Source organism: Bos mutus, chromosome 21, assembly GCF_027580195.1.
Source record: "Bos mutus isolate GX-2022 chromosome 21, NWIPB_WYAK_1.1, whole genome shotgun sequence".
In the NCBI taxonomy this organism is placed as follows: domain Eukaryota; kingdom Metazoa; phylum Chordata; class Mammalia; order Artiodactyla; family Bovidae; genus Bos; species Bos mutus.
In genome coordinates, this window is record NC_091637.1 from 68,180,753 (window position 1) to 68,192,729 (window position 11,977).

General features: G+C 67.4%; 1 protein-coding gene across 1 annotated transcript; it reads left to right on the forward strand.

Moving 5' to 3' along the window:
* The first annotated feature begins 4,597 nt into the window (after positions 1-4,597).
* Positions 4,598-6,720, forward strand: ZBTB42 (zinc finger and BTB domain containing 42). Its single transcript, XM_070358085.1, has 2 exons — positions 4,598-4,858; positions 5,387-6,720. Exon 2 carries the CDS (start codon positions 5,404-5,406, stop codon positions 6,676-6,678), a length of 1,275 nt encoding a protein of 424 aa, XP_070214186.1. The 5' UTR covers positions 4,598-4,858; positions 5,387-5,403; the 3' UTR covers positions 6,679-6,720.
* Positions 6,721-11,977: the final 5,257 nt, after the last annotated feature.

An 11,977-nucleotide genomic window follows, 5' to 3' on the forward strand; every position in this document is an offset into this window, starting at 1 on the left:
GCCCCGCCGGCCCGCCCTCTCCCCGCCCCGCGCCCGCCCCGCCCGGCCGCCCGCCCACATCCGCCTCCGCCGCCCGGGGCGCCCCCTCCGCGGGGAGCGGGAGCGCGCGGCGAGAGGCCCTGGGGCCGGGCCGGCCGCCGGCGGAGCCCGGCCGCTCCCGCCCCTCCCCGGGGCCTGTCTCCGGGCCGCGGCCTCCCTGGCCTCGGTTTCCCCGTCTTGTCCGGCCAGCCCGCACTTCTCGGACCAGTCCGGCCCCGACCCTGTTAACAGGGCCTGCGTGGGCTGAGCCGCCTGCTTCTGACTCCCTCCGGCGGGAGCAGGGCTGGAGTGTGGGTTAGTCTGACTTTTAGAATATTCCCCAAGCTGGGGAGCTGTTGGCTCCAGGGGCCACGGTGGGCCTAACAGACCCAGTCCAAGGCCCTTTGCCTAGCGCAGGCCGCTTGCGGGTGGGGTGCCGTGCAGGAGACTGGCTGGAAGGTGGGCAGTCATCTGTCCGTGGGCTGAGGGCTTGCTTGGGTCTGGCCCTGGGCTGGGCCCTCATTCCTGGTGGGGGTCTTCCAGAAGCTCCCCTCCCCAGAAGGAACACACACACATCTGGCAACTACAAAAGCAAACAGGGACCTCACGTGGGGACCAAGGCCCAGGGGAGGGGCGCCATTCAGCACGCCTGGCCTGGAGGGACCCCCGAGTCGGTACAGACCCCAGAGGGGGTGCAGGAGGACAGGCTCCAGGAAAGGGCCGTGACAGCTGGAGGCAGCCCGGGGTCCTCCCTGATGTCCCCGGGGGTCCCGGGCACTCATGGGGCGCCAGGGGCCAGCGAAGGGGCCAGCATGGCGCTGCAGACAAGCCCCCACCCGACCCCTCCCTGGGCCCGCTGAGCACAACCTTTTCCAACAGCTGCCCCTCCCCCCACCCCCCAGGCCTCCAAGTTGACGGCAATCCCTTCGCGAAAGAAAGACTTGGGCTACCTTCCTGGCGTTGGTGTGTATTTGGGGGAGGAGGACATTTTTGTTCTTCCTCCAGAGTCAGAGTTTTAGCCTGGTTGGGAGGGGTGGGGTATAGACACTTCATCTGGGTCAGAGGTAGAAGCAGCTGAGCACCCAGGGCAGCGTCCGCAGCTGTCCCTTCCTCTTGGGTCTGAAAGAGAAGGACCAGGGACACTTGCTCCTTCGGGAGAGGATGCAAACCTCTGAGCCTCTGCCCTCGACACCCCCACCCTCCCACCCCAGCGAGCTGCCCCAGCGCTGAATGTCCACCCCCAGGCCCCTGTCTGCAGGGGCCAGGGGGGAGGCCTGACCGGTCTGGGCTGCTGGGGCGCCTGACAAGCACTCAACCCCCCCAAACCCTCCCCTTGGGCCCTCTCTGGGACCATCCCCCCCACCCCCACCCACCATTCTCCCAGGAGGGCTTTCCTCTGCACCGCCCCCCCATCCTGGGCTGGCAATGCCAAGGAGAAGGCAGGGAAGCCCTGGTGGCCTCGAGGCGGGCACTGGGGGCCCGGGAGGGCGCCCTCTCCTGGGTCCTCTGGTGACTCGCAGCCGCCCTCGCCATCAGAAGACAGACAGTGTCTTGGCCAGGAGTGTCTCTGTGGTGGTCAAGCCTCCTCGGCCTGGTCTGTGTCCACGCGGTGAGCCCCACAGCCATGCCCTGCAGCATAGCTGGGAGCTGGCCCTACGGCTGGAGCCTCTGCGGGCAGGCCCAGTGCCCTCCTCTGGCCTCCGGAGGGTAAGCAGAGCCCCTCTCCTCTAGAACACCTCCTGCCCACTGCCCCCCAAGCTGAATGTTGCTGCCCTGGCTGAGGCTGGGGCCGCTCAGGAGCCCCCGAGGCAGATGTTGGCCACAAAAACTGCTGCACCGGCCTCCGGGGAGGGTGGCCACCTGCCCCTCCTAGAGCTCAGGGTCCTGATGCCCTGTCACCTCTGCAGCTGCCGGCCCTCGGGCAGGACTCGGGGGCCCGAGGCCTGGGCTGCCTGGTTTCCGCAGCAGCTGCAGGGCGGGGCCTCAAGGCAGCTCCCGGGCCAGATGGCCGCCTGGCTGGCCGTGTCCAGTGACGTTCGGCCCCCACCGTTGCGACAGCCTCCTGCCATCCCTGTGCCTCAGGCCTCGCCAGCCACAGCGGGGACACACAGGCCAGGCCTGCTGGCTGCCGGTGCCCTCTCAGGTGGCCTGGTGTGGCCCCTCCCGGGCCCGAAGGAGGATGTGACTCCAGGAAGACTGGAGACCTTCGGACCAGGAAAACGCAGGGGCCTCTCCCCTGTCCCCTCCCCTGAGTGATGTCCCTCCTCCCTTAGCCACTCCTACCCAGCACACCCCCAGCCTCTCGCTGGCCGCATCGCCTGCTGCTACGTGGACCCCCTCCGTGCCCTACGACCTCCGTCTGGGCCCCAAGGAGCCCTTTGTCCCACCAGCCAGGCAGGGCAGGCCAGGACACTCTGCCCACCCCAGGGCCTTCTCCCCCGGCCTGGCTGGGGAGCTGTGTGCCTGGGCTGGGCAGGTGGGCACGTCAGAGCACTCAGGATCAGGATGGGGCACCTGTGGGCATTGGACAGACACCTCCACCCTGCTTTCACTCAAGAGACACGACTACACCCCCTGCCTTGTGCCAGGCCAAGTCTCAGCAGCAAGGATCCGGTGGAGAGCGCTGGGTGGCAGGGTCACGTGACACGGGAGCTCCTTGGAGAAGGCGAAGGCCCCAAGAGGAGATCGTGGGACTGGGGACACCTGAGTGGGAGTGATCAAGAAGGCCCACTCCCAGGGGGTGCTGCTGGAGCAGAGACAGGACTGGGGAGGAGCCAGGAAGGGCTCTTGGGGAGACTTGTGTGGAACCTGAGGACTCACGAAAGGCCCCAGGGTCTTGCCGTGTGCTGGGCCCTCCAGTTAATCTCCCCCGTTTGCAGATGAGAATATTAAGGTCTGGAGAGGTTAAGGGTCATGCCCAAGGTTGGAAGGGGGTAGAGGCAGGGCTCTGAGCAAGACTCCGAGAGGCAGTCCCCTCTGGGTTCACTCTGACCTGACTTGAAATCAGCTGCCCAAGCTGGGGTGGGGGCGGGGCGTGGAAGTGAAGGAAGGGGCTGACCTCCTCAGGAAGGGGTCCCCAGAGTGCCTGGGCCTTGGGAGCCAGGGCAGTCTTGCTGGCTCTGAGCACAGTGCAAGTCCAGGGTACCAAGCCAAAGACCGCTGAATTTAGGAAATAAAAATGCAAGCTGCCTGGTGAAATCTGAATTTCAGATAAACAAGTAATAGATTTTAGTATAAGAATGTGTCTTTCCTTCCCCCGGACTTTAAGTCCTAACTGTGGTGGGCCCCAGGGCCTCTGGTCACTCTTCAGGCCCCCAGCCCACCAGAGTTTAAATAGGACCCCTGGAGCCCCACCCCTACCCTCATCTCACAGCCAGGAACCCCCCCGCCCAGGGGTCCTGGCCTCCCAAGAGCATGGCTGGGGGGCTCCCCACCGCGTCTTGCTGCCTCTTTGCCCTTGTGTACCTGGCTGGCGGGGGTCCTGCCTTTGTAATCCAGCACCCCCGACACCACCCCTGCTTCTAGTCAAGGCCTCCTTTCTACTGCGCTGAACCCCACCCCTGCCCACCCTCTATCTCCCGGGGTTCTGGGCTGTGCAGGTGAGAATGCAGGAGACGCTGCCGGACTTGGATCCTGGTTCAACAACTGACTGCCTGCTGTGTGGCCCTGGCGCCTTCCGAACCAAAACCAGTGTGATAATCAGAGTGCCTCACTAAACCAACAGGGCGGCTGGGATAGCTGAGCAGCGGTCCACAGCGCCTCCATCCTGCTCTGTAAAGGCAGCTGGGAAAAGACTGCCAGCCAACAGTCACCCCCGCCCCGGGGGTCCCAGCCTCTCCAAGCTCATTGCTCTGTTTTTCTCAGGCTCCTTCCTTAACCCAGGACCTAGGTGTCCCTCACACCTTCACGTGGCCTTGCGCCTGAAAGGCCAGCTCAACCCCTTCAAGGCGTCACCTCTCCCTGAGCACTCCCCCGTCCCCCCTCCCAGCCCCCGGCCGGGCTCTGGGCTTTGGGTGCAGTTCCCTCTCTCTCCATCACCGCGATAGTCCCCTCACCCCATCATGCCTTCTGGGACCGGCACGGTCCCCAAGGCTCAGAGCTCCGTGCACCTGGCTCCCATCAGAGGCTGCGCTGGGTCTGCTGAGAGGATGAGAGTGCCCAGTTTTGGAATACCAAGGCTGAGAACCCGCCCAAGCGTCTGGAAAAGGGGCCCAGCTAAATTAAATTCAGTACGAGGCTTTCAACGAAAGGGGGTGTCATCTTCTGAATATATACGACTCCCCCCGCCCCCTCCTCCATCCCAGGGCGGGCACCCCCCGAGGTGGCGGCGCGTCCCGGCTGCGCCTTCGGGAGACTGGCGCTGGCGCCGGCTGGGAGAGGAGCTGGTCCTCGGAAGGGGTCTCTTAACAGACGGGCGCAGTTGGGACCCCATGGGGGGGACCTCGAGGATGAAGCGGCAAGTATCGCGAGAGAGCCCCCTCCCCCGCCGCGTCCCGCGTCCCCTCCCACCCCAGCGCCCCAGATGGCGGCGCGCGGGGCCCGGCCGGGCGGGGCGGACAGGGAAGGGGCGGCGTGGGTGACCTCAGCGGTTCCGCCGCTCCGGGAAGTCGCCTCGGCCCGCCCCCTCCAGCCCCCGCCCCGAGTTTCGCTCTCTCCGGGGCGGGGCAAGCGGCGAGTGCTGCCGGGCCAGCCAAGTTGGAGCGCGCCCCGCCCGGCGCCCTCCCCGTCCCCGCGCCCTCCCCGCCGGGGCGCGCTGCCCGCAGCTCCGCACGCGCCGGGGCGGCACCGGGGAGGGCGCGCGGCGCGGGAAGCGGCCGGAGAGGAGCTCGGGGTGGCGGAGGTGAGCGCGGGGGGCGGGCGCCGGGCATTGCCCGCCCCGCCTGCCGGCCCGCTCCCCGCGGTCGCGCTGCCTTAAATGGGGCCCCGCGGCGGCGGCGGCGGCAGCATCTGGCGGGCCGAGCGGCAGCTGGAGGCGGCGCGGAGGCGCGGACCAGGGGCGGCGGCGGCGGCGCGGCGACTCGGGCGTCGGGGGACGCGGCCGGCGGCCGCCCCAGAGTGAAGTTCAGGGGCGCCCGCGCGGGGAGGGGCGCCCGGGGCGCAGACGCGCGCAGGTTCGCGCGGCTCCGGCCCCCTCCGCTGGCGCCCCGGGACCCGCCCCCGCGGCGGAGCAGCTCCTGTTTACTTTCGATCGAGTTTTTCCTGCTCGGGGCAGGTGCCCAGGGCTGCTCCGGGCGGGCAGTCGCGCGCGGCGCCCCGCGCCCCTCTCCCCGCGCTGCCCGCACTCGGGAAGGGCTGGTCGGGCGCCTGGGGGGCGAGTGGCGGCCGCGGCGTCTCCAGGCGCGCTCACGGGCGTCCCGTTTGTGCCCAGGTGATGACCGCGGCGGCATGGAGTTCCCGGAGCACGGCGGGCGGCTGCTGGGCCGCCTGAGGCAGCAGCGCGAGCTGGGCTTCCTGTGCGACTGCACCGTGCTCGTGGGCGACGCGCGCTTCCCGGCCCACCGCGCTGTGCTGGCCGCGTGCAGCGTCTACTTCCATCTCTTCTACAGGGACCAGCCCTCGGGCAGCCGCGACACGGTGCGGCTCAACGGCGACATCGTTACGGCTCCTGCCTTCGGCCGTCTGCTGGACTTCATGTATGAGGGCCGCTTGGACCTGCGCAGCCTGCCGGTCGAGGACGTCCTGGCCGCCGCCAGCTACCTGCACATGTACGACATCGTCAAGGTCTGCAAGAACAGGCTCCGCGAGAAGGAGCGCGCGCTGCCCCCGGAGACGCCCGCCCCTGGGGCAGAGCCACCGGTTCGGCCTCCGGGCCCTCTGTCTGCCTGGGCCCCCGCGCCCTGTCCAGCCTCTCTGAAGGCCAGGCTCCCTCCCGCTGGGCCAAAGGCCACCCGCCCTCCGCCCGCGCCGGGACCTCTCCCCTGGCAGACGCCTGGAGAATCAGACGGGGCCCTGGACCTGTCGCTGAAGCCCGGCCCGAGGCGGCCGCCCGTCCGCCCACCCTGCGCCCTTCAGACCGCCCCCTGCCGCCAGAAGCAGCCCGGGGCCCAGCCAGCGGTGAAGGAGGAGCCAGACTCGGAGTCCGAGCGGGAGGACGGCAGCAGCAGCCCTCGGAGCGCCCACAGCCCCCTGCGGCCCCCCGGTGTTCCTGCGGCGGAGCCCCTGGTCGGGGGCTTGGGGCCGCTGCCGGTCGGCGGGGTGGGCAGCGGGGCGCCGGGGCCCGAGGCGGAGCGGGGGGAGCTGCAGGCCGCGTTGCGGCCGAGCGGGCGCCTCTGCCTCTGCCCGCTGTGCGGCAAGCTGTTCCCCGGCGCCCACGTGCTGCAGCCGCACCTCAGCGCCCACTTCCGCGAGCGGGACGGCGGCCGCGCGCGGCTCTCACCCGACGGGGCGGCACCCACGTGCCCGCTCTGCAGGAAGACCTTCTCTTGCACGTACACGCTGAAGAGGCACGAGCGCACGCACTCGGGCGAGAAGCCCTACACGTGTGTGCAGTGCGGCAAGAGTTTCCAGTATTCGCACAACCTGAGCCGCCACGCCGTGGTGCACACACGCGAGAAGCCGCACGCTTGCCGCTGGTGCGAGCGCCGCTTCACGCAGTCGGGGGACCTCTACCGCCACGTCCGCAAGTTCCACTGTGGCCTGGTCAAGTCCCTGCTGGTGTGAGGGCCGCGGAGGGGCCGCCGGAGGGGTCGAGGGAGCGTGAGGGCCGCGGAGGGGCCGAGGGGGTGTGAGGGCCGCGGAGGGGCCGAGGGACATGACGCCCGGAGCTCAGCAGGAGAAGCCCCCAGGGCTGGGCCGGCCCAGCAGAAGGAACCCTGCTGCCCTGGGAAAATGGCCCCAGACTTGGACAGCCCTCCTCCAGACTTGGCCCTCCGTGCCAGCTCACTCTTGTCCCTGGACCGGCCCTGACCAGACACTGAACTCCGTCCAGTCTGTGAGCTCCTCTCTCCAGCCTGTCCCAAGGAGTGTCCGAAGGGTCCGAAGGGCCCAAAGGGCCCAGCCTCCCCAGCGAGAGGAGGCCAGCTGACCCTCCTCCCAGGCTTTCCTGACCACCCCACGGGCAGGCTTGGGGGCACCCTGTGAGCCTGGCACTGCGCTTGGTGAAGGATGCCCACTCACAGATGCTGTCAGTGTGAGTCCCAACGGGAGCTCGGACGGAACAGACCACTCCTGACGGGTGGCAGTGGGAACCCCTGCGGGGCGCCCCTGGGCACAGTGAGCGCCAGCAGGGCCCTCAGGGCACAGCTGGTGTCCCAGGGGTGCGGCCCCAGCAGGAACCCGGATGGCAGCAGCAGAACCAGCTGGGGCAGAGGGCTGCAGAGTTGCGGGCGCTGGGGAGGGAGGCAGGTCCTCCGGAGCTCTGATCCTGCCCACACCGCAACGCAGGGCGGAGAGTGGGGTTTGGAAACATTTCTCTAGATACAGGAGCTTCTGGAGGTTGCCAGATGTTGGTGTGTGGGTGCTGGGCCCTGCCACTCCCCTGCCTGAGCACAGGGACCAGTGTGCCTCCTGGCCTCCCCAGGGGGGTGCCGAGGGGGGCTGGGAATGCAGCCCCCCGCCTGGAGTATTCCTGGTCAGTGGTAGGCCTGACCCTGAAAGTCATCTCTCCACCTGATCGTGGTCTCCCTGGAGCTACTGGTCATTGCCAGAGTGCTGTAGGGGGACCAAAGGCTGCAGTTTGGATCAGAGCCGGGTGGGCAGAGTTTTCTTTCCCTACGGGGAGTGGGGGGCGTCTGGGTGAAAGCAGGCATTGCTCGGGGCAGGGTCGGGGGAAGGCATGTGGCCTCCAGGCAGCGGCCACAGGACCCCACACACCGCTTGCAGAGGCTGATGCTCCTAAAACACAGAAGGCTGCTGATTTTGTGCTTGGTGGAGGCACTCCGCCTCGTCTGCCTGCTCCCTGGGCAGGTCTCGCTGCTGGGTCCCAGTGGGTGGGCAGAGGTGGGGCCGCCCCAGGTTCTGGGGGTCTTGAAGGCGGCAGAGCCGCCCAGACTCCTGGTTTCCCCAGAGCGTGGGCTCTTTCTGCTGTGACCGGAAGTGGTGCTGAGGTCCGAGTTCAAGTTTTAAATTATTGCTCGGCTCCTGACAACACTTGATGTCGTATTTATTCGTTTGCCTGATCTGGAGTGAGAAGTCTGTTGGCTTTTGCAGCAGGTGGGCAGGCGGGGGCCATCCCCCAGCAGGCCCTCAGCCCTCCTGGTGTGTGGGCAAGCTGGCCTGTGGACCAGAGAGAGAACCGGGGGAAGGGGACCCTGCTTCTGAGTGTCCTGGCTCCCGGCCCTGCACCTCTCGAAGGGCTGGTGGGACCGCACGCATGGGTAACGTGCTCCATGATCGGATTTCCATGTGTGAGTGTGTGTGTGTGAGTGTGTGTGCGGTGTGAGACAGAGAGTCTGCCTGTGTGGGCATCTGTGTCCAGCAAAGGCGGGGCCCGAGCCGGACCAGCATCCGAGCCCCCGCCCCAGCGGGCAGTGGGGAGATGAAGCCTCAGCCTTGGTTTTCCCCACGGGGTTTCCACTGGGGAAGAAATTTATTTTCCTGGGGCAGGAAGCCAGCCTGTCCTGAGTTATCAACACTGGATTCATTGTCTTCTGCAAACAGTTACTGTGAAGTTGATGTACAGAGAAGTGGTCAGTTTTATGTTTAACAACTGACACAGTTCAGATAAAATATATATATATATACATACACACACACACATGTATTTAAGACACTAACCGTGTGGGATTGTGTCACGGAGGCGTGTGTAGAGAGACCTTACTGGGGGTGCCTGCTGTGTGGGGCCCTCCTAGATGGCCCAGCCTCCCGCCCCTCGGGCGCCGCTGCCCCTGGGTGGGGGGGGTCCTCCGTGTGCCCAGAGGACAGTCGTTGGCGCTCAGCGGGAGGACTTCTGGCATGTGCCCGCCTGCTGTGACGGTCTCCTCCCCGTGCACGTCGTCGTCTCAGTGGTAATAAAGCCCACCCCAGGTGGAGATGGCCGTGGTTGTTCCTGGGGACAACAGTGCAAGTGGGAGTCGGAAGTGCCGCTGGTCTTCGGGAGGACCCGGGTGTGCAGTGGGCACTCTGGGAGCCCTGTCCTGGGTGCCACCTGCCGCGTCTCCTGGGCGCAGGGGGCTGCAGCATGCTGTGTACCGGTGATGGACCCTCTTTCCCCAGATTGTGACCTCGCCCCCACCCCGAATCCTGGGGAGCAGGCTGCAGGCTGGGACCTGGTGAGGCGGCTCGTGGCCTCACCTGGTGCAGGCTGCCTCCTGAGGCCCTCAGCCCTCTGGGTCTGGGTCTCGGCCCCTGCTCCAGAGGCGGTCCCCATCTGCCCCCCCTCACCCTGTGCCTCTCCCCTCCCTCCACACCCTGTTTGTACACCCCTGCCTCCCCCTGGGCGGGACCGACCCTCACGAGGCGAGCAAGGCTGGGCTGGGGTCTTGCGCCCGCCACCCCCACCTCCACCCTGTGGCACCCAGTTGATCTCGGGACGGCTGAGTGGGACCGGGTCGGGCGAGTCAGGCTGGACAGGCTTGACCGCTGGGGTTTCTAGGACCCCTGAGCCAGCTCCAGCTGATGGCAGGGCTGATGGGCAGTCTGCATGGGCATTCCAGCCCCCTCCCCACACAGGGGCCTGAAACTGGCTTCCCTGAGCCCCATCGCCGGGCCTGGGGCACACAGCCTGATGTGTGTCCCTGGCCGTAACACCCAGCAGGAAGAGCTGAGACGGACCCTGGAGGGGGTGGGTCCGGGGGCCTCGCTTGCTGAGAGGACCCCAGAGGCTGGCCGGGTGAACTGGTGCCGGGAGGACTGGGTCCTGGGCCTTTGAGGCCTTCCCAGCCCGGACCCTGAGTGCACGCGTCCTTGCTTCTGGGAGGTGGCACCTGCACCTCCCCTGCCCAGCCCAGCCTGCTTCTCAAGGAGCCTTCCTCCTGGACTGGAGCCACTGTCCTGCAGGGAGGCCCTGCCCTGTTCCCAGCTGGGCCCGTGACTCAGCCCAGGCCTTCTCAGAACCCAGAGGAGGCTGTTGCTGTGCCAACCCGGGCAGGGCAAGAGGGCAGTCAGAAGGTACCTGGAGGGGGATGCTGACCAGGATGGGCTTCCGGGACCCCTCCTGCCAGCCCGGCTCTGCCCAGCTGAGCTCACACTCTGCCCCCGTGCCCATCACTGAAGCTGCTGCCCCCATGCCTGGGGGGAGCATCTAGCCTAAAGCACATGAAGGGAGGGGCCTGGCTGGCCTGCAGTCGCAGAGCCAGTGGGTGGCAAACCCAGGCGCTCCTACAAACCTCAGCTGATGCTGCCCTGCTGGTGCTGGGCGCTGCCCCTCCCCCTTGGCGCAGTGGCACTAGAGGCAGTGTCAAGGGCAGGACTCTGGGCCAAGAGACGTCCGCACGACCACCAGCGGGGCGGGCACTCAGGACCCTCCAGGAGCGCATGGCACAGGTGCCCCAGGCCGCAGGCCGCCCTGCAGAGGTGGCAGTGTGAGGGGCCGTGTGTGAGTGGGTGCAGATGTGTGGTGCCCAGGGTACCCCAGGGAAGCTGCCAGCTTTGAGGCAGGGAGCGCCCAGGACAGGTCCAGCCAGCCTCGGGCCCCCCTCCCCAGCTTCCTCTGCCCCCCGCCCCGGGCTCAGCTATCTCCCTGCCCCGGGCCTCGCCACTCCCAGCACTCGTTCCCGCTGGTGAGTGAGGTCCACCTTCAGATCCTCAGGACAGATGCACAGGCTTCTGGCCCACCGGCTCCATCCCAGCCTGGGTGGGTGGGCTGTCCAGCCTCTGCCGGGTCCCCTGGCCCGACACTGCTCACGCTTTTCCACAGCCCCGAGCCTGCCCGGCCACCGTCACTGGCATCGTCACAGTGCCTCCCCTCCACGCCCCCTGCTCCACATCCAAGATCACCTCCACCCACCCTTAGGCAGGGCCCCACAGGACCCCCCATCGAGCCCAGTTTCCAAGCTGAGGGCCTGGTGCTGAGCAGCCACAAGCCGAGGAGGGGCGGAGACGGTGCAGCCCCCCAGCGGCATGGCTGTCTGTGCCCCTCCTGTGCTGCCCCCGGCCCATCGCCTCCCCCCACCTGCTCAGAAGAACAGATGTCTGCGCCCTCCCCACCCGGCCCAGCCACCTGGCCTCCCAGCACCTGCCCCCAGGTCCCGTCCTCTCCTGCCTCTGAGCCCTCGCGGGGGAACAGGCACCGTGGCAGACAGCTGCTGAGGGGAGCCTGGGCACGGCCAGCGGGCATGCCAGCGGCACTGCAGCTGACGATGCCAACAGGGAGGAAGGCGCAGGGCTTGGCCCCGGGGCTCCCCAGAGCAGGGGAGCGCGTCCCCAGGGTGCTGGCCGTGGCGGGGGGTGTGGGGCCTGCCGGCACTTGGAGGAGTGTCACTTTCGGGTCCCAGGCCTCCTGGGCCACCATGCCCCCGGCCTGCCTCCTCCCTCCTGCAGCCGCCCCTACCCAGCCCTAGGGGGCTGTGGAGGGTGGGAGGTGGTGGGCAAACCCCAGCAGCCGCGGAGGAGTCCAGGGATGGCTGGTTGGAGGGCCAGGACCCGGCGGGGACAGTTCAGAGAGGAAACCCACTGCTCTGACTCGATGTCCAGGCTGCCCGGCCCCAGCTCCAGCTGGGCCAGCAGGTAGCCCCGTAGAGAAGTCTGGCTCTGGGGCAACCAGAGCTCGCCTCCCTGAGCTGGGATTCAAATGGGTTCATTTTCACCAGTTGGGACAGAAATCTGTGTGCAGAGAAAGCCCATTTCCTTGCCTTCTTCAGCAGACAGGTAGGGCCTCAAAAACTAGGTTCTGGAGCCAATTCCAGTGTGAGCGCGTGTGCCCATGTGCACGCATGCATGAACGTGCGTTGTGCGGGTGTGCGTGTGTGTGCACGTGTGTGCACGTGTGTGTGCACGTGTGTGTGCGTGCGTGTGTGTCTTGGGGGGAAGGTGTTCCCACCCCTCCAACAAGCAGTGCTCCAGTACCAGCTGGGTGGTACAA